The 23054-nt window shown below is 44.4% G+C and overlaps 1 protein-coding gene across 1 annotated transcript in view; it reads right to left on the reverse strand.

Annotated features, from left to right (window-relative positions):
- Nucleotides 1–23054, reverse strand: part of LOC122939281 (cytochrome P450 2C39-like) — a 120528-nt gene that overhangs the window by 47117 nt on the left and 50357 nt on the right. Inside the window, exons 4-7 of the mRNA XM_044295354.1 lie at nucleotides 15377–15517; nucleotides 6209–6369; nucleotides 3818–3991; nucleotides 1–19 (exon numbers count right to left, since the gene is read on the reverse strand). Coding sequence (XP_044151289.1) covers nucleotides 1–19; nucleotides 3818–3991; nucleotides 6209–6369; nucleotides 15377–15517 — 495 coding nt within the window. The remainder of the gene's footprint in view (nucleotides 20–3817; nucleotides 3992–6208; nucleotides 6370–15376; nucleotides 15518–23054) is intronic.

Raw genomic sequence — 23054 nt, forward strand, 5'->3', positions numbered from 1 at the left:
GATCCATCTCATGTTCCACCTGAGAAAGCAAAAAACATTCAGTCAGGTATGTGATGATTATACTGGATGTGTCTTTATTATGCTATAAGTAATGGTGTGCTCGTCTTCAGAACCAGTGTCAGCTCCAGGCAAAACTAGCCAGAGACCAGCGTCCATTGGGCGAAGAGAATCCATAGTGATATAGTAAACATGCTCTAGGCTTGTCCAGTAGAAGGAGAGGTAGACAGAGGGCTTGTAGGTTATAATTTGAGATGAGCAAAGTATTTAAAAATTTGATTCGGAAACACCGCCAAATTTTTCCAAGATATTCGGTTTGTTACAAATTAATTTGTCACAAAACACGTTAAATTAGGTCTATCCCAGCCTACAGTTAAAATTATCTTGGTGTACATCAGTGTGCATTGCACCAACATACATAGCTAGACCTTTCTATTAGTGAAACCGTTACTGTGCGTCAAAATGACAGGCAGGTCACATATGGAAGTGCCCATAGTCGTACAGGCCATCAAGATTCCGAGCTAATTCCTTCTGTTAAACAAAAAAAGCATACAGTAGCCCAAAAAAATTATGCTAACCACCCCTGGAGGAGCTGTACTTCCTCTTTCTCTCCAGTGTTTGGGAGATGGACAGCTGAATGCTTCCATAGGACAGTGTGAAGATGCTCGGTGACACTGCTGCTGGTGGTGGTGTTGCAGTCACATCCTCTCTTTGCAGGGAGCCACATGGCCCTGTTGCTACAGAGGGGGAGGAAGAGGCCGAGAGTTTTTGAGGTGTCTACTCCATCACAGCTCGTGCTTTGCACTGGTCATGCAGGTTGTGCTCAGGTTGAGAACGTTAATGCTTTGCTTCAGGCTCTGGTTGCACAGCGTGCAAACCACTCGTGTCTTGTCGTCAGCACATTGTATGAAGAATTGTCATGCCAGGAACTCCTTGGAGCTGGTTTTGGTGTGCTATGTCTTTTGGCGCGTTGGGCAGTATCAGGCGTACTGCCTAGGGTCCAGCCGCTGTAGTTTTACACCCTGCTCTTTTGCTGTGCAGCGGGCGCCGCATGATCCCCACCTCTTCCTCCAAAGCACACACCTCATTCGGATGACCTTGATTCCATGTGAGGTCTAGTATCTTATCATCCTCCACATCATCTTCCACCCACTCTTCACCCCTGCCCTCCTTGTCGGTCTGCAGACTGCAAAAAGCAGCAGCAGTTGACACCTGTGTTTAGTCAAAGACGTGCTGCGATGGTCCTCCCATGTCCTCATCCTCAAACATAAGTGGTTGGGCATCAGTGCACTCAATCTCTTCCACTTCTGGTGCAGGGCTAGGTGGATTGCCCACGGAAACCCTGCCAGCAGAGTCATCAAAAAGCATAAGAGACTGCTGCATGACTTGCGGCTCAGACTGCCTGCCTGATTTGCAAGGGGTAGAAGTGGAAGACAGATGCCCGTGGACCTCCGATGCCAACTCTGCACTTTCAGCAGGGGGACCGAGTGGTAGACAATGTGAAGGAATTGGAGGCACAGTCAGCCATCCAATCTACTTCCACCTCTACTTGTTGTGGTCTCACCATTCGTACAGCGGTAGTCAGTCCAACAAAATGACGCAGAACCTTCTGTCGCCTGCGTGCACCTGAGGAAGGCGTTTCATTTGGGCATGTAGTTGGCACAGATCTACGTCCTCTCCCTGCTTTACCACCACAAACACCAGCAGCACCACGGCCACGTCCCTTATTTGACGTTTACCTCAGTGGCGGGTCCTTTCTTTGGCACCGCCCCTCCAATACTTAAAAAAATAATATTGTACCCCCTCACAGTAGTATTGCCCTCATTGTACAACCTTCACAGTAGTTTTGTATAGATGTTTGCCCCCTCACAGTAGTTATGGCCACATTGTGCCCCTTTCACAGTTCTAATGCCCTATGTGCCCCCTTCACAGTAATAATATACATTGTGCCCCCTCCATAGTAATAATGCCCATTGTGCCCCCTTAAAAGTAGTAATGCCCACTGCTCTAGTAATGCCCTCTCCATATTAAAAATCGCCATTGTGCCCCCTTCACAGTAATAATGCCCTCTAGCTCTGTGCCCCTTCATAGTAGAAATGCCCTTCACATAAGTAATGCCCTCTGTGCCCCCCTCCATACTAATAAACCCCTCTGGGCCCCCTCTGTAGTAAATAAAAAACAAACAAACACAGTAACTACTCACCTTGTCCAATTCCTGAAGCTTACATACCTTTCTTCCCTGCAGGCACAGATCGTGCTGCAGCACAGTGTGGGCGGAGCTTATGCAGATTTCCAATCTGCCGGCTCCACCCACACAGGCCGGCAGCGCGATCTGTGCCTGCAGGCTGAATGGTGGAGCAAGGAGAAGTCTTCCTGCTTCACCATTCTGTGTGCCGCCGATGTGAAGATGGGGGAGGAGCACGGGGAGCTAAGCGGAGAGGGACAGGACCCAGCTCCCTGCGCTCCAGCAATAAGCGCTTCTATCTGTATTGATGGAAGCGCTCATTGCTTCTGGCACCCCCCTGAGAGCCGGCACCCGGGGCGGAGTGCCCCTCACTTAGTATGCCACTGGCTTACCTCATTCGTTGAGGTCACCCACAAAATTGACAGAACGATTGTATTTTTGTGTCACGGGTGCAAAGGAAGTGTATCTAGCCCAAAAAATTGTTTTGTGTCATACACAGAATTAACAGACAGGTTAACAATTGTATTTCCGTGGCACGGATGCAAAGGAGGTATATTGCACCCCAAAAAATGGCTATAGGTCACCCACAGAATTAACTTGTAGTATTAGGCCGCAATTTCACCCCAGAATCAAGGATGTACTCATGTATAAAAGAACATCAACACCATAAAATCTGTAGTATCAGGCCGCAATTTCATCCTAATTACATAATTAAGGATTCATGTTTTTACTTATGTATAAAAGAATGCAAACAACCTAAAATCACTAGTATTAGAATACCTTTTACACCCCAATTAGTGCAGCAAGGTGTAATAGAAAAGCTTTCTATCAGCCAGGCTTTACCCTGTTCAATTGACCCCTTCTCTCTCCCCATGGTGTGGATAAAGTCTCCCTATTATATCCCAATCTCTAAACTGTCCCTAAACTGCCTAATAGTAATATTTTGTAAATAAAGGGGATCATTTATCAAGCTGAAATATGCCTAAATTAGGCTTATTTCAGGCGCAGATTGCAGTGCAGTGGCTACTTGTGCCGCAATCTGCGACTTCTGCCCGCTTACGGCAGGTCTAAAAAAATGGTCGTGGCGTGGGCAGGGAAGGGGCCGGCAGGCCTATCTCATTTACCATGTTGTACACCTGTTTCAGCCTTACATTTAGAAGCAGCTCTGGATGCGCCGAAGTTATAAAGAGGCCTGCACCTCTTCATAACTTCAGCGATGCACCACCAGCGATGGGGCTATATTAATAGCAGCATCTAAAATACCGGTCTTAATAAATAGCACCTGTAATGTCTCTACCTGCACCAAGTTCATTGGAAAATGGCGGAGACCGGGCACGAGGAGACTTTTTATAGGGCTGTGACATCACAGGGGCTGGCTAACTGCTGATTGGTTGGCTGCATGACATTGTGGCTGAACCCTCGTTCCCGGGCTTAATACTTCCTCTTTCAAACATGTACAGCAGCCATTTTAGAAAAAAATCTGATTTGTTACCATGAAACACGAGGAAATTCGACTTTTGGACGTATCAAATTTTTCCTGAAATTCCAATAGAATTCTACTTCGTCAACTTTGCTTTACTCAACACTAGTCATGTAGACTACATCTTCTCAGGTCACCCTCAAAAATTCCCTTACCTCCTTCATCTTCATCAGGTAATGGTCCATGTAATCCCGCTGTGACTCCGGATTCAAAGTCTCTTTGTGACCCTTTATATAGTTTGTCACAAATGCTGCAAGAAATTTAGTTCTTTTAAGGACTTGATGTCTGATGACGGGGACCTTCAGAAGAGCTGGGACAGTATTGCAGAGCTGCAGAGAGAGGACATGAAGAAAAGATGAACATGAGGATTACATATAAGAATGAGCTGTCCAAGAAAGCAAGAAGACAAATGTATTGCATAATGTACCGTACATGCAATGTCCCCGTTAAGTCTTTGTAGATAGTGAACGGACCAGTAAGTACAATGGACACAATTCCTTCCAAAGTGGGCAACCCAGAACAACAGCCAATAAGTATTTCTGTATAGCACTAAACAGGTAGCCAAAATTAGCTTGGATAGTTAGTTGTAGTTATTTCTGTGACCCTACTGAACTAGGGCAGTGAAGGGGTTACAGATTGTATCTTCGTTGGTCTAGAGCAGGCATGCAAAACTACAACTCCCAGCATGCCCAAACAGCCTACAGCTATCAGCCTACAGCAGGGCATTGTGGGAGTTGTAGTTTTACAACAGCTGGAGGGCCACAAGTTGAGCATGCCTGGTCTAGAGCAGAGAAGGGGACGATCTCGGATCTTTAGGTGTTCAGGACAGAGAATAAATGTTAACTTTCCTGGTGGTACATGACAGAGAAATGGATAATGTCACCATGGTTGGTGGTTTGGGCAATGAAGATGCAAATATCTGTATCCCAAACGTAGTATGCTATCTAAGGGGTTCGTGTTTGAGATCCTGGTGATCTAAGACAGTGAATAAGTTAATTACACTATCTCTGTCTGGAATCCTGATACAGAGAAGAAGGGTTTCATGTCAGTATCCCGAGTGGTCTATGGCAGTGTAGGGGTTAATCCTCTCTACCTGGTGTCCAGTAGTTACTCACCGCTCTGTCACCAGTGATTTCCATAGTGTAAAAGGAGGCTGAACACCGACCATTCAGCTTGCTGTCCTCTGCACACTGATCATAGAAATGAGTGCAGGGAGGAGATAGATCTCTGCTCTAACTGCAGGGTCATACAGAACAACTGGCTTAAACAATCCTTTTTGCATGCAAGCTATCAGGTCATGGTACTGGAGACATCTCATAACAAACACTGGAACATAACGCGCATGCCATCCCCTATGTTAGCTCTGCTTCGTGCTTTCCAGAGGCTTTATGGCTGGACAATAATATTCAAACATCTACCATGTGGCTGCCCTTAGAAGCCACTCTTAGCTTGAAAGACACTTATTTGGTGCTGCTTCCACTTAAATTGAGTAATCTCTGAGGAGCACTTTAGATAGACCACTGTTTATCGGACATTAGTGACATCTAATGCTACACCCCCGGCTCAGGGCGGCTCATGCCGTACATCCAGCTGTGCCTGGTATGGTAGTGCAGTCCAATGAATGCTACAGTCATATGCTACCCATAGTGACCGCACTAATGTCCCACAGCCATGTATGTAAGGTTAGACCATACCTTTAATTTTCACCATTTAGGACCCTCCTCTATAGGCTAGACCTATTATATACGAGGGGTTGCTTAGAAGTTCCTGGCTTTGCCCCCTTTCAGTTGGAATTGAAAAATGAATTTGGTACCATATGAAAGCTTGATATCCCGTTTTGTCCACAGAATGTTACAACTATTTTTAATTTCAGGCAGAACCGGAGACGGCAGAGGCACAAGGAAGTTTTAGGTCTGTGGAGTTACGGGCCGTCATGAAGTCTTTGTTTCTCCAGGGAAAGTCTACAAAGGACAGGAATGTCCTTTCCCTGGAGAAACAAAAACTTCATGACGGCCCGTAACTCCACAGACCTAAAACTTCCTTGTGCCTCTGCCGTCTCCGGTTCTACCTGAAATTAAAAATAGTTGTAACAATCGCAAGCCTCTGATATTTGCACAGTTACATAACGAGATATCAAGCTTTCATATGGTGCCAAATTCATTTTTCAATTCCAACTGGAAGGGGGCAAAACCAGGAACTTCTGAGCATCCCCTCGTATAGTAACAAAGGTTGTTGCATTCTTCCAGCTTGAACTGGGACCTTTTTATTCAGTGGAGGGTAAATAAAGAGACGCTTTATGTTACGTTAGAGTGCCGACGTCCATCAGTTTTCCGATACTGGTTTATAGGACTGGTGGCTTGTACCCCCCAACCAAACTATTGATATATAGTCATTTGATTTCAGTTCTAATGGACACATGATGGGCACTGCACACAATACATGTTCATAATAAAACATGTAAAGCTATAGCTATGCTTTCACTATGAAGTATACTGACAGTCTGGAGGAAAGGACAAGACATATTCAATAATATAATGATAGATAACCGTGCTTAGTGGAGAACTGATCGCTGTTACAAATCTGGATGTATAGGCAAGAAGGTCCTGCAGCTTCTCATCCTGGAAATCAAAGTGGTCCCCAAATAGCACCGAACTGATGATATTTCCCACAGTACAGGCCAGGAACATTTTTGGGTTGAAGGGTTTCCCTGAAGATGGAGAGAGAAAATGTCAAGATTGGACCTCTAGTCATTGAGTAACTATTAGTTTCTTTTGCATATCATACAAGAACAGATGACAGGAGTGTGTGAACGAACCGGGCAGAGGAAAGATTCCCAACAAGATGTGTGTCTTATGTAGTGTGCAGAAAAAAACGAAAAAGCACAGATAGTGCACTTCTGGTGTATTACCCCTGGATATTAGAGAATATCCCCCACCCCTGGTACATTTGGAAAGGGTTAAGTAAACAGATGATATACAGTAAGAGAGAGCTGGAGCAGATTTGAAGGTGGATATAAGAAAGAAAAGTGACTATGGATCCAGCTCCAGCCTGAAATATGACTCAGGATTTTCTGCAAGTATTTTTACTTTTGAAATTTTCTCTAACCGTCCAAGTAGATGTGCAGTAAGATACTTAGGGGTTCTTTTCCTATAATTCCTTGCAATGTAGTTGGTTAGTGATACTAGATACTTGGCCAAGTTCCTGATGGCTGAAGTATTTGTACAAACGTACTGCACATTGAAGACCTTTAGGAAGGGCTAGGAAACTAAAAGACATCTAGCTATGTAACAAGGAGGTTAGCTCTATTTAAGACCTTATCAGTGTAAGATACATTTACAATAAAAAGTATGTGAACCCTTTGGAATGATATGGATTTCTGCACAAATTGGTTATACAATGTGATCTGATCTTCATCTAAGTCACAATAGACAATCACAGTCTGCTTAACCTAATAAAACACAAAGAATTAAATGTTACCATCTTTTTTATTGAACACACCATGTAAACATTTACAGTGCAGGTGGAAAAAGTATGTGAACTCATGGACTAATGACATCTCCAAGAGCTAATTGGAGTGAGGTGTCAGCCAACTGGAGTCCAATCAATGAGATGAGATTGGAGGTGTTGGTTACAGCTGCCCTGCCCTATACAAAGCACACACCAGTTCTGGGTTTGCTTTTCACAAGAAGCATTGCCTGATGTGAATGATGCCTCGCACAAAAGAGCTCTCAGAAGACCTACGATTAAGAATGGTTGACTTGCATAAAGCTGGAAAGGGTTATAAAAGTATCTCCAAAAGCCTTGCTGTTCATCAGTCCTCGGTAAGACCAATTGTCTATAAATGGAGAAAGTTCAGCACTGCTGCTACTCTCCCTAGGAGCGGCCGTCCTGTAAAGATGACTGCAAGAGCACAGCGCAGACTGCTCAATGAGGTGAAGAAGAATCCTAGAGTGTCAGCTAAAGACTTACAAAAGCCTCTGGCATATGCTAACATCCCTGTTAGCGAATCTACTATACGTAAAACACTAAACAAGAATGGATTTCATGGGAGGATACCACAGAGGAAGCCACTGCTGTCCAAAAAATACATTGCTGCACGTTTACAGTTTGCACAAGAGCACCTGGATGTTCCACAGCAGTACTGGCAAAATATTCTGTGGACAGATGAAACCAAAGTGGAGTTGTTTGGAAGAAGCACACAGCTCTATGTGTGGAGAAAAAGAGGCACAGCACACCAACATCAAAACCTCATCCCAACTGTGAAGTATGGGGGTGGGGGCATTATTGTTTGGGGCTGCTTTGCTGTGTCAGGGCCTGGACGGATTGCTATCGAAGGAAAAATGAATTCCCAAGTTTATCAAGACATTTTGCAGGAGAACTTAAGGCCATCTGTCCACCAGCTAAAGCTCAACAGAAGATGGGTGTTGCAACAGGACAACGACCCAAAGCATAGAAGTAAATCAACAACAGAATGGCTTAAACAGAAGAAAATCCGCCTTCTGGAGTGGCCCAGTCAGAGTCCTGACCTCAACCCGATTGAGATGCTGTGGCAGGACCTCAAGAAAGCGATTCACACCAGACATCCCAAGAATATTGCTGAATGGAAACAGTACTGTAAAGACGAATGGTCAAGAATTACTCCTGACCGTTGTGCACGTCTGATCTGCAACTACAGGAAACATTTGGTTGAAGTTATTGCTGCCAAAGGAGGTTCAACCAGTTATTAAATCCAAGGGTTCACATACTTTTTCCACCTGCACTGTGAATGTTTACATGGTGTGTTCAATAAAAACATGGTAACACTTAATTCTTTGTGTGTTATTAGTTTAAGCAGACGGTGATTGTCTATTGTTGTGACTTAGATGAAGATCAGATCACATTTTATGACCAATTTGTGCAGAAATCCATATCATTCAAAGGGTTCACATACTTTTTCTTGCAACTGTATGCCTTGCTACTGCCACCCCTCTTTGTATCATATGGCCGCTAGCCCGATGATATGTTGGGAACTAGTCGAAGGTGAGTTTGCTCATTTGTCCACAGCCTTGGTAACTGTTACTTACTTTACTGTTTGTGTGCGTCTCACATATTATATATAATTTTTATTTTTATTTTATTTTTTCATCATAGTTTAGTAAACTTGTATGCACCTAAGCCATGTTAAACCTATTTATTCCCGGATCTCAGAATTTAGTAGAATTATCAAAGGGTTAGCTTTCTCACTAGACTGTAGGTAAAGAGCCATATTGTTGCCTTGCTCTAACTGTATACCCTGTGCAGTGTATACTCCAGCTATGTTGCCACACAGACAGGATGGATCAGAATGCTGAATAGAGAATCAGGGTCCTTTTAAATGGACAGATTGGGAACGAAGCAGACATTCCTCATCACTGTTAGATAATCGAACGATTCAGTAATTGCTTGTCCTCATAAAAACCCATTGTTCAAACGCATGTTCTTGCGTAGATACACACCATGATCTACGCAAGAACATGTTTACCTGATGAATGAGCATTTGCTTGTTCATTGGGCGATTGCTGACACCATTTTCACTGCCAGGTTATTGGAACAGGTGATTATAAAAAAAGCTCTCTCGATAATCTGACAGATAATCGGCCCATGTAAAAGGACCCTTAGAATTTACGTGAAGGATCAGTGCTGTGACTGAGCTGCAGTCTGATGATTCCTTTTGACACCATTTACACTCTTTGCTGTCGTCTATGGTTGTATATCTGCTAAAGCTGTATTCTGGCTTTACAGATGGATCTGGCTGCCTTTTCCAACCATCTTTTCACTGTTCTGACTCAATAGCTAGAGGCTCACAATCACAAGGGGATATGAATATGGTTGCTTTGATTGGATTCTACATACTGTGCATGCATTATCACTTGATTTGAACACATGCTTGGAGTAGGTTCTGGTTCAGAGTAGAGAAGATCAATTCAGCAAGAATTTAAATTTGTTACAAAAAAAATTCCGAAAGCATTGGATTTCAGAGAAATTGAAACCCTTGGTTTTTATCCTGCATGGACAGCTCAAAATGGTGGCTGTGATTTTGTAGATCAGGAGAGAGAGAAACTGAAGTTGTAGGCAGCCCTTCCTCTATCACCGAATCACAAGGAACTATAGGTGTGAGGCACCGATGACGCAGGGGATGAATTATAGCCACAAGTGTTAAGCAAAACGAAGCATCCAAAGTGGAAGTTTTGGAACAATTTTATTCACCACAAATAAGAATTTCTTTGAAGTTCGTGATAACGAAATAGTTTTCTTTTCTAAAATGACGGCTACACGTGTTACAAAGTGAAAGTAAGAAGCCCGGGAACGTGATATGACCTATAATTCTGTGCAGCCAGCCAATCTGCAGGTAGCCATCCCCTGTCATGTCATAACCCTATAAAATCCTCATCCCGCGCGATCTCCACCATTTCACTGTGATCTGAGCTTAGGGAGAGACGTAACAAGCGCTTATGCACTAGGGACAGCGTTGCAGAAATCTATTACTAAAGGACTATTGGATAGGGAGAGTGCAAGGACAATGTAGGAAGATCATAGGGAGAGTTTTTAGAGACTTTTGGGAGAACTCAGGTTTTTTTTTTTTACCAGAAAAAGCCTTGAATAAAAATTTTCAATTTTCTTTGATGAACTGGCATGATGACATCTGCCTCTAGAAGATTTTGGATACCCAGACAGATTTTTGTCAGAACCATTGCAGAGTGTGTGGTGATCCGAGTCCTGTGTGGGGGAGTTGGAGAATTCTATTTTGTAACCTTCTCTTAGAATCTGTAAGGCCCAGGGGTTATTCCTTATCTTCTCCCACCGGGATAGAAAGAACTTCAACACCCCCCCCCCCCCCACACTCTGGCATCATTTTTGTCCTGTGGTCTGCTTTGATGGATAAGGAGGAATCCCCCCCGAATACATACTCGCCCGAAAAGGCTATGGAACATAATTTGGATTTTGATGTTTTATCACCTGACTAGGACCTCATCCACAGGGTGCGTCTGGCAGAATTATATAAGGCTCTGTCTCTTGCAGCGAATCTTAGGAGGGGAATGAAGTTTATTAATTCTTCCCTTGGTGTTTTATATTTTGAATGTTCCTCAAGATCATTTAGCCATAAATACATGGATCTTGTGACTGATGTAGCTGCAATGTTGGTTTTAACAAGCACTGAAGCTTCCCAAGCCTTTTCAAGCAAGATCCCGTAATTGTGAGGAGTCCTCAAATGGCAATGAAGCTTTTTTAACTACTTTTGCCACTTGGATATCTATTTTCAGAGTTTTGTCAAATATTTTAGAGTCTGAAGCATTAAATAAGCGATTTCTGAATTCCCTGGAGACTCCTAGCCTTTTCTCAGGATCCAGCCATTCATCTAATATCATATCTTTAAATGTTTGTGTATAGGGAATACTCTGGCTTTTTAATTCTCAAACCGCCAAACCTTTCATCTTGAACACTTCTAGGCTTTTGTAAATCTTCAATGCCCATTGTTGATCTGACCGCCCTTAAAAAAAAAGTAGTCCATCTCCTCCATAGAAAAATAATATTTTCTCTCTTCCTCAATTAATTCCCCCTCAGATAGATGGTCTTCTCCAAAATATTTGGGAGGAGTCGGCATAGTCGTCTAATTCTTCAAGATCAGAAGACGGAACAGAAAATCTGTGTTTACTAGGTGCTGGAGAGGAACTGGGGACCGAAAGTGATGCGAATGAAGATTTAATTTCTTCCTGTATCATATGTTTGACTTCCCATAGAATTGATAGGTTGCTCTTTTAATAGATCCTGAATACATTCTTTACAGATTTTTTTGTAGTTCTCAGGAAGCCTTTTTGTGCAGGTAGCACATTTCAGAGACCTAAATTTATTCTTAGTCTCTTTACTTCCCTATGAAAAAGGAACCAAAGAGCAACCATGTATTTAACCTGTATACATACAATACATGTCCAATAACTTTCTCCCCACTGGGGAACTCATGATAGGAGCCACTGTGGAGGGATCGGGGTTATCCGTCTGTCCTGTCACTAGATCTGCTGCCGACATGCTGAACCCAAGTCTCAGCCCTTCTGCTGCCTGCACTTTTAAAAAAACTGGCCCGACGTTTGACGTCACTTTTCCGGCTCCGCTATACTTCCGGTGTATGCAGGGCTGAATGCCGCCTTCTCATGTGACACATGTCTACCCCCTGTGACTGCCGTAGTACACACCCAGTGTAGGTGTGGCCCCCATACTCCCCCATTAGTAACCACATGGGGGAGCTTTTCCCGGCTCGTTTCCCTCCATGGGAAAGAGCACGGGAGCTTTTTAGGAGCGGTGGAGGCTGCGGCTGGGCAGCGAGCACCTCCTTTAATCCCTCTACCCAGTGTTAGCATAGGCCGCAGGAGGACAGAGATTCAGGATGATTCAATGCATGGTAAGATCTAAGGAGGATTGCCAACCCTCGAAAGACCCATCCTGGATTTAAAAAAAAATAACAAAATCTTTACCTCCCTTTATGAGAGAGAGGCCTCTTTCTGACCTGACCCCTGTAGGGACAGGAGAGGGGGGGGGTAATTTAAACTCACTCTCTCTCTCTCTGTGTTCTTTTCCCTGCAAAGGTCAAGGGTCAATCTCCTTGTGGACGTCATGGTGGATGAAATGGAAATATACCCAATTATATCTCCATATTCTCTCCCTATAGTGTCCTTGTGTCCCAATCATTTCAGACACTGCCACAAGACACTTTAAGGTGACTAGTTGAACACAGATTGGCATTCTTTAATGTTCTCAGGAAAAGGACCTTCCTGAATCCTGCTTTTGATTGGTTTATCAGGCTGTCTGTCAGTCTCTGAGCCAATCAGCACAAGCCTCCCCCCCGACTTCCATCCAGTGCCATGTAATCCTCAATCCTCTCACTCTTCTTGTTATCCCAGCAAATTTTCACAGTAAAATAGCAGTAGGAACCATTTTAGCGCGATCCGTCCAAAACAAATTTGTATTCTGGTGCCGATTGCTTGCGACTGTCTTCTGATACAGATATCCATGAATAAGGACTGGGTATAGTCCAAAACGCATAGACAGATTGTCCATAGGGATTCACTTATCTGTTCCATATATGGATTGTTTTAATAGTTTTCAATAAAGAGGATCATTTTACGCAAAGTGCTGGAGCACATCTTTTCTTCTTTCTCGAGCTGGATGTGCTTCACCAGGACCGGTGCACGGAGGCTGGTTTCGTGGTGTTGAGCTGATTGAGTCTACGTTTTTTACATATTCAAAATAGATCAGGAGAAATATCAGGCAGAGATGGAAGACATAACTCAAATGAATAGCTGTGTTGTTGGGAATGGTACTAGGGGCACTGTTAGCCATGGTGGAAATGGTATAGGGGCAAATGTAGACGTGAGATATACTAGGACGGCAAGTAGTCCATGACTTATGATAGAATGAGAAAAGTGGCAGGGATGATGATAATTGTGGGTTGTACCTGGGAACCGGATCTGGGTGGTGCAGAGGTGATCATAACCTCACAGGAGGCGAAAGGTGGTGTCAGCGAAAAAGAGCAGAGCCGATATGGTGCAAAAACATAAAAAAAAAAAACTGCCTGGCGCAGATCTGCTTCTACCGTGGTTGCTGCTGCTGTTGGTGTAGGCACAAAAGCTGTCAGAACTAAGACAAGTGTTATATCGGTCTGTGCCTGCTGCTGTCCTGCTTCTCAGGGTGGTCATGCTTCACTCATGCATCTGTGGCTTTGCTGGCAGCCCTGACACCCTAGACCAGTGATGGCGAACCTATGGCACGGGTGCCAGAGGTGGCACTCAGAGCCCTCTCTGTGGGCACCCACACCCTGGAAAAAGTCTAAGGTGAAGTCTAAGGCATATTGGTACACCAATCAGTCATCGGCGCAGGGCGCACTATGAACAGCACCGGCAGCACATGGAATGTAGGCAGGCTATTGTAGATAAATGATCAAGTACATGGAAGATATTCTATATTGGACTGTAGTATTCAAGGTAAATTGCTGTGTTGGCACTTTGCGATAAATAAGTGGGTTTATGTTGCAGTTTGGGCACTCTGTCTGTAAAAGGTTCGCCATCACTGCCCTAGACCCTCTCCGGCTCCTTTCGGCGGTCTCGTCTGTGGTGGCCTCCTGCAGGCTGTGCCTCTTGTTGCTGCACATTGGGCGCACATGCGTGCAGGTTGCTGTACTGATTGTTCTGTGTCACTCACCTGAGACTAGCTCGGTCTCATTCAAGTAGACAGGGCGTACAGGGCGTTTAGTTAGAGCCTGGACAAAGATAGGGATTTTTGGGTTAATTGATCAAACTGGTGGGATCACTTTTTCCAAAATGAAGGGACCTGCATGCATCTTTTCCGTCTACAATAACGGATCTCAAACAGAAATAGATAAAACAGATGCCAAATGTGCATAAATTAGCATAACAGATGCTTAAAATAGAGGATCTTTTTTTTTCTTCTGTTCTTCTAAAGCATCAGAAAAACAGAAAAAAAAAAACGGCGATATAAACCCGGCCTAAATTTAATCCACCACTTCTACATATTCCAGTGGCAGTGTACACTACTGGAAGACTTGATGCAATGAAGTGGAGAATGATGAGACAGTATAAACTGCTTGGTCACCGATCACACAGGTGGTGCACCCTCTGGGTTGCATGCGCAGTGTGTTGGCATCTTTATTTTGCTGGACCATCACATCACCTTATTTACCCTACTGGTTCCATGATGTCTTGGACATACCGAAGGCTGGTCAATATTCCCTCCATGAATACCAGACAGGGGCGGCCATGGTAGCTATCAATGCCCCACACTATGACACCTGGTGTTGGTTCTGTATGTCCCCACACCATGCACGATGGCAGTGGGTGCTCTCCAGTCCTTCTGCGAACGCTGATGTGGCCACAGTGTTCAGTGATGAAAGCCGGTTATGCTTTGGTAGTGATGAGGACCACATCAGAGTTTGCAGGAGGGCTGAGAGAACTTACTGCCATCATGCACAGTGGGGAGGCACATGGGACTTACACCAGTTCTCATGGTGTGGGGAGCCAGTGGCTGCTATTCATAGAGGGAACATTGACCAGTCTTTGGTATGTCCAGGACATCATGGAACCAATCCTATTGCTTTTTTTGACTCAGTTAGGGGACATGGTGTTTCAACAAGATACAGTAACTCCCATACAAACAATGAGCTCTTCTCTCCTATTGAGAATGAATGGGACTGGATGAAGTGATGGATTTTCCATGCAGAGCAGCCAACAACCACCTTATCTGAGTCCAAGATGAAAGAGTGTGGAATGACATAACACAGGAGGATATCCAGCATATGTATGACCGCTACCATGCCAGAGTGGCAGCATGCATCATAGCAAGGGGAGATGCCACCCACTATTCATATGACCTTGCCTCAACATACACCTTGCTGAAGAACCCAAAATGAAGAGTGCACCACCTTAGTTGTGTGATCGGTGACCACGCACCATTAGCAATTTATACTTGGTCAGTCGCAGTACGTTTTACAGGTTCCATTTTCCAGTAGTAGGTGTATATTTTCTTTAAAGTAACACGAAACCTGTTGCTTCCTTACAAAAAGGCTTGAAATTGATACCAGGGACCTGAAGAGAGAGCTAATTGCATCAGAGCCAGGCTGCAGGGAGCCAGCAGGGATACAAGACAATAGTCACCAGCAAGAAGGATTACACAGAAGAACAGACACTTACCTCCTGTCTCTGACATAGCTTGGATAAGACACTTGGACTCTGACAATAATCTCATCTCCAAAGTCTTATTTCCCATCCCAAAATTCTTAAGAGTTGTTGAGGTGAAACGCCGGAGAGAGCGCCATCGTGGTCCATTAATATCTGAGGAGAGAAGAACATGAATATAATAAAATAACCTTTTGTGCCGCAATCTGTAGTATTTCTGGATAATAAGTGACCCCCAACATTTCTGCTGATGGACTCAGGCTCCATGGCCCCAAATGCATAATACAAATGGTAAAACAGCAGCACCTTGAATGTTGCCAAAATCTGTTGAGTCTTTATTCACTCGGCATGAAGAATGCTTGAATATTATCATGCCAATACTTTTGTTCTAGCTGCTCACCTGTCTCCCAGGAGGATTGTCCTAGTGCCTCTCAAAACATTTTACCCTTCTTGTGTGGTTTACATTTTTAGGCCTTAGCATCAACTATTATTCAGTATTTTCCCGAGTGCCATTACAGGAGAGAAGTTTTACGATTTCACAGTTTGCTGTATGATGCATGTGGATTTGCTTCTGTGTTTCAGTTAACATCCTGCTGGTTAATTTCTTCCCTGCCATGGTATCTGGTGCAATTACCATTATTCAGTATTCCCTGGGTGCTGTTACAGGGAAGGAGTCACACATGTGATGTGGTTTACCAGTTATCTTATGTGTATATATATATTCGGTGGCATTGTGCTACGACTAAGGACTACACAGCAGAGCTTAAACAGTGCGCACATCTGGAATTTAGTTATTGAATAAAAAGCTTACACGATTTTACTACCACTGACGGCTGCTGGATATTTTGCCTGTGCAGCTATTGGATTCACTGCATCTGGGCGTCGGTCCACGCCCTCTGGGCTTGCAGCTCTGCATTACACAGGGAGTGCTGTTTGGGAGGTGAGCTGAGAACCTGACATTGTCATTTTGTTAATAATCCTGATTCTGCCCTGTAGAAAGTCAGGTGTTGGACTAAGATGCTCCCTAGCTCAGTGGTTTGCTAGTAGAGGAAGTGTCCCACTAGGTAAAGGTGGGCACTACACAAGGGTTAATATGTCTATTGCATTAATGAGGTTTTATGTTCAATTCCCTGCATTATCTGGGTATCAGACCAGTTAGGGTGTAGTTCAGCCTCCTAGACGTTAGAGGGAGCTAGAGAGCCCTGAGATATATATAGATATATATAGGCCCAGACAGGTAAGGGTTAGTGCAGTCCAGGTGGCTAGTAGTGCAGTCTAGCCTGCCTGCAGTTCCTGAGCCTCAGTTAGCTCAGAAGATTCACCCCAAGAGAAGAGTTTTCCTCCTGGGAGAAACCTGCAGTTCCCACAAGCCGAGCAGAGACAGTGTTTTAGCTAGTCAAGTAAGCTGAAGGGGCAGAAGGATTATAAGTGTAGAGCAAGGACATATACCTGAGGAAGATTGCTACCAAGGATACAAGCCAGTATTAGGGCATACGGGCCTTGGAATACAGCCAGACAGAGTAACTGAGGAATAGTACAGCCTGGTCTGGGAGTGTTGATTTTACCCTCTGAGTATCTTGCAAAGAACTTTATCTGCCAGTTATAGGAAGCCTGCTAATCGTTATTGCTGCAATGTGGAACTGAAACCAAATTGTACAAAGTTGAACTGTTGTTCCAGTAAAGCAAAGTTTGGTTTACCTTACCATCGTGTTCCTCATTTACTACAACTAGAAATCTGTGTGCCACCGTTTCAGGCACTGGCGTCACGTTTCCTAAAGGGACCTTGCCCCAGGCACATTAAACACCTGCAACATCCAGGGCACCTCATCCACCATCAGGCCTGGTCCCTATATACAGAGTGTGCCCCAGAGGATCCCTGTGCCAGCCTCTCATTCACTGCTGTACACCTCCCCAGGGTTTTCCTACAGAACTGTGAGTAACCCTCGCTTGCCCATAAACCGTAACATCACAATCGCAATACCCTGCAGGTCTGGCGTGCTGCACTTGCTCCTCAGAGAACTAAGCCAACATCCCAGAGAATCCCTATTCCTGACAGATCCAAAAAGAGAAAACTATATTTACTTTACAGTGCTACTGAATGAAAACGAAAGAACCAGGAAGGTCCAGAATCTGCACGGCCAAGCACTGGAGTCAGTAAGGTATTTGCTGTTTTAGGCCTCATGCACACAACAGGTTTTTTTTTAAGGTCCGCAAAAACAGGGTCCGTAGGTCCGTGACCGTTTTTTTGTCCGTGGTTCTTCCTTGATTTTTGGAGGATCCACGGACATGCAAAATGAAAAAAAATCTAAGTCAATTTTGCCATTGAAATGATAGGAAAAACGAACACGGATCACGGACGCGGATGACAATCTTGTGTGCATCCGTGTTTTTTCACGGACCCATTGACTTGAATGGGTCCGTGAAAAAAATAGGATAGGTCATTTTTTTCACGGCCAGGAAACACGGATCACAGATGCGGCTGCCAAACGGTGCATTTTCCGATTTTTCCACAGACCCATTGAAAGTCAATGGGTCCACGAAAAGAAAAGGAAAATGGCACAACGGCCACGGATGCACACAACGGTTGTGTGCATGAGGCCTTAGGATGATAGAGACTTTTCTGCAGTAAGTGTCACGGAAGGTGTACAGAAAACTAGAAGACACAAAATGAAGATCTGACTGACTGGATCCAAAACTAAGGAACCAAAGGGATAGCCCTGCAACAGACCTGGCTCTCTCCCTAACTGCTCAGCCTATGCAAGAATCCCAATGGTAGATGATTGCATATCCTCGTACCTCGACTGTATAACACCTGAACACCCTATAATAGTGAGGGGACACGACCACCGGCTCCCTACACTTGATACGGAGGGAGTCAGGGTCACCTGGGATCCAGCAAACAGGAAAATACAAATGAATGAACAAAACTTATCTGTAGAAGACTCAGTAGTAGCATCCAACATACACACTCCAGGAAGTAATATAAACCACAAAGTGAAGCAGTCTGGGAAGGGATTTAAAGGGATGCAATCAGTGCAACTACATGACAGCTGAGAGAGGCCAACGAGATGAGAAAATGAAAGCAAAACAAAAAGGAACCTCAAGGAGGAGGTTCTGAAGGACGTCTGTCAGAGCTTCTCAGATGTCTGGTGGTGACAGTAAGTAGGACATTGCGCATACAACCTTAACCCTTGGACACAGTTTGGCAAACCATATCCTGTACCCCTCAGCTGGTAATTACAGCCACTAGAGAGGAGCGAATTTCATATTTTGAAATTCGTTCACACTTTGTTTGATAGTGAAAGCAGTATTGCGTTACGGATTCAGTTACCACGGACCATAATGCAATTCTATGATGGAATGCATAACGGAATTCTGCTTTTACCAAACGAAGCGTGAACGAATTTCATAACATGAAATTCGCTCATCTCTAACAGACACCATTGCTAGAGTAATATGGCCAAGCTTAGATTCTACGGAGAGCATTCAGTTACGTTACCGCCACTACCCACCTTGGAGCCCTGGGAGGCAGTCTCCAAACATAAAAATTCCAACAACAAGAGGCGCCTAGAACAAGTCACAATAATCTTCCCCAATATGGCTCTAGAAATAATGGGAACTGGAGGGATTCCTAGAGCCCAGACATCCATACTAAACACTCTTTTGTCACATTAGTGACGGCCTTATTCTTTAAATACTGTCAGATGCCTCCAAGAGTACTAACTTTACCATCTATATGACCATTGGACTGCCTGCAGAAGATTTGAAAAAATCAGGGACTCACTAATCCAACAGATACCCACATAAGACAATCCATCCAGATGTCTGAAACTCTGATGACTACCACTAGAGATGAGCGATTTTCTCAAAAATTTGATTCGGCCGGTTCGCCGAATTCTCTGGAAAAATTTGCTTCGATCTGAATTAATTTGCAACAAATCACATTAAAAACGGCTATTTCCTGGCTGAACACTGTGCCTGTACAGCGGTGTAGAACACTGTGCCTGTATAGGGGTGTAGAACACTGTGCCTGTATAGCGGTGTAGAACACTGTGCCTTGCAGTAACACGCATAGGGAGTCTGCTGTGGAAGTGAAACAATACTGTGAGTCAGTATGACATGCAGATGACAGGCGTCGCTCTTAGAATCACTGCGCACTTCACTTATTTGGGCAGTCACGGGGCCAAAACTGACCAAATAACTCAAGTGTGAACTCAGCCTTACAGGTCTATGTTAGCGCCAAGAAGAAGCGCACTCCTTTTACCCCGTCGTCAGCCGATTGCACATAGAGGTCTATATCTTTTTCTCTAGAAATATGACAAGAAACACTTTTAGCGCAAATAACTCCAAATGTGAACGGCGTGTATTTTTCTCGTACTGTACTATAATAGGGCACTAAACGCTTTCACCACATATAGCTGCAGAAGTGAACAGAGTCTATATTCCACAGATATAAGCCACTAAAGGATTTCAAACATAACACGTGCACCCCAATAATTGCTGGAATGACAGAGCTGTATTATGGCTGTTTGGATCCCCAAATCTTTCCCTGCACGTGTAAATCGTATTCTATCCCCATTGATGTTTTCTGTAGGACTCTCCCTAGCTCCTGCAACGTCTGTCCCTGCACCAAGATGCTGTGAAATGATCCCTCCTTATCGCGCACTTATAAACCCCTTAGTTTTTTCACAATGAGGTTTTCTTCCACTCTCCCTAGCACCTGCATAAACGTCTGTCCCTGAACAAAGTGCGATGGTGAATGGCAGCATCTAAGATGGCCGCCGTATTTATAGGGCTGTGACATCACCGGGCTGGCTGGCTGCTGATTGGCTGAATGCATGGCATAATGGGTCATCCCGCCTTCCCAGAGTTCCATGACCCATGTCCTCACACGTGTAGACTTCATTTTAGGAAAAATTGCGATTCGTTACCACGAAGAGAGGAAATTCGCATTAGTTCAGAATCAAATTTTTCCACCACCAATATCCTTACATAGTTTCCCCATCTGCAATACACGCAGAGTTATGTACAACAGCTTTAGGGCTCATTTACACTAACGCGCGTTGCTCGTTGCTGTATTGCGGACCGCATATGTGGATCCGCAATACACGGGGACCGTTCCGTGTGCATTCCGCATCACGGATGCGGACCCATTCACTTCAATGGGTACGCAAATCCGGAGGTGCGGAACGGAAGCGTGGAACCACTATGGAGTGTTTCCTGGGGTTCCGTTCCATGCTTCCGCACCGCAAAAAGATAGAACTTGCGCTTTTTGCGGAAAGGACGGATCACGGACCATTTAAGTGAATGGGTCCACGAGCCGAATGCGGCTGTCCCGCGGTCAGTGCATGTGCATTGCGGACCGCAATTTGCGGTCCACAGCACGGCTGGGCACGGGCTGCACACGGTCGTTTGAACGAGCCCTTAGGGTGAACAAAGGAGGTGTTACCACAGAAATCCGCAAACTGATAGTGTCACTGCATCATATCTGTCTCCTAATACAGATGCCTATTTATGCTCTATACATTGATTTGCCTTGATGACCTCTCTGAAGCCCAAAATGACCATTATATCTGGTGTTAAATGGAGACAATAAAAATCACTACTTTTAATGTCAGGGGCTTTAACACCCCACAAAAAAAGGTCCCCCGATTCTCACTCTCCTGAAGAGAAACAAGACCGATATTTGCTTCCTACAGGAGACCCACATTAATAACCGGTAAAATCCTCAGATTCCCACACACATTACCCTCAGTGGTTCCATTGTACATATCAAACAGCTGCTGGAGCGGTCAGTATTGCAATTGGGAAACATATACCTTTCACCCTAACAGTTGTTCAAGAAAACCCAGAGGGTCGATTCCCCTTTCTCAAGGGGAAAATTGGGCAAGTTTTGGTATCTATGGCAGGCCTGTATGCCCCCAACACAAATGGATTAAAGCCACTCTATCCAAGTTCCAGGACTTTGCTGAGGGAATCGAAATAATAGGAGGTGACCTCAATGGGTCGCTGAACCCTTTACTACATTCCTCTTCAAACACCTTGACTAAACCCCCCAAAACATTAGCAGGTATCCAAAAGATACTGAGGGATACTCATCTGACACTTGGAGAACGCCTAACATTACTTTCAGCAGTTCACCGTACATACCAGAGGATAGAATACATGTTACACAGCTCCACTATTGGCTCCATTACGGTTTCAGACCGCGCGCCAACTCTGCTTTCCTTCACTAATCTACCTGCTTGAGAATGGATTTGGAGCTTAAATGAGACCATTTAGGACTCCGATAAGCATCTGATATCTACTGTAAATTAAGGCTACTTTCACACTAGCGTCCGGGGCTCTGCTTGTGAGTTCCATTTGAAGTCTCTCACGAGCGGCCCCGAACGCATCCGTACTGCCCTAATGCATTCTGAGTGGATGCGGATCCGCTCAGAATGCCTCAGTTTGGCCGCCGCTCCGCTCAGCAGGCGGACACCTGAACGCTGCTTGCGGAGCCAAACGGATCCGTCCAGACTTACAATGCAAGTTAATGGGGACGGATCCGTTTGAAGATGACACACTGTGGCTCAATTTCAAACGGATCCGTCCCCCATTGACTTTCAATGTAAAGTCTGAGCAACTTTCACACTTAGAATTTTTTCTGAAATATAATGCAGACGGATCAGTTCTGAACGGATCCCATCGTCTACATTATAGGAGCGGATCTGTCTGTGCAGACACCAGATGGATCCGCTCCGAACGCAAGTGTGAAAGTAGCCTAACACATTAATTTCAAGACCCCAAACCATCAGATACATCCCAGACCATAGTCTGGGAGGCCCACAAGGCGTTCATACGCGGGGAATTTACAGCGCTAGGTTCAAAATGTAAAAAAGACAGGCAGAAAAAAAAAAACGTAATTCCCTGCTGTGTCAAATTGCATCCATAGAAACCATTCAGAAAAAATCCAAATTGACACTAGCCCAAGAAGAACTCCTTTCCCTAAGAAAACAACTGAAAGTTTCTCAACATAAAAGCAAATCAGTATGCTAAAGTCAAGCAATACATGCATTGAGGGAAACAAACTAATGACTTATCTGATTAAAAAACGCACTGAATCACAATACATCTCGACCATTAAAACTAAGATGGTCTCATCCACAAAAGATACAGCAGAAGAGATCTGCGATTACTACACACCACTATACAACGTAGACACCACTCAGCACACCGCACCAGAAAGACATCAGGTTACGGACAGGAAAGCCCAAATCGACAAGTTCCTCAGGACCCTCAATCTTCCTATATTATTACTAGCTCCCATCACAGAAGATTAGGTTAAACATTGTCCAGTATTTAACCATACGTAAGGCCCCAGGGCCAGACGGTCTTCCTGCGGGATACTAAAGAAAATTGCTCCCCGCACTAATTCCCCACTTAACCAGTTGGTGTCAGGCTCTTGCTAAAGGAGAAGAATCTCTCCCGAAACAGGCACTTGAAGCTACTATTACTATAATCCCTAAAGAAGGCAAGGACAGCAAGGAATGCAGCGATTATCGGCCCATCTCATTGTAAAATCTAGATATAAAAATATGGGCCAAACTACTAGCATCTAGACTTAATACCCTCACCCCCAAAATTGTCCATCAGGAGCAAACTGGCTTTGTCTTCGGCAAAGAGGGAAATTTCCAATCATGTAGACTCATAA

Source organism: Bufo gargarizans, chromosome 5 (genome assembly GCF_014858855.1).
Source record: "Bufo gargarizans isolate SCDJY-AF-19 chromosome 5, ASM1485885v1, whole genome shotgun sequence".
In the NCBI taxonomy this organism is placed as follows: Eukaryota; Metazoa; Chordata; class Amphibia; order Anura; family Bufonidae; genus Bufo; species Bufo gargarizans.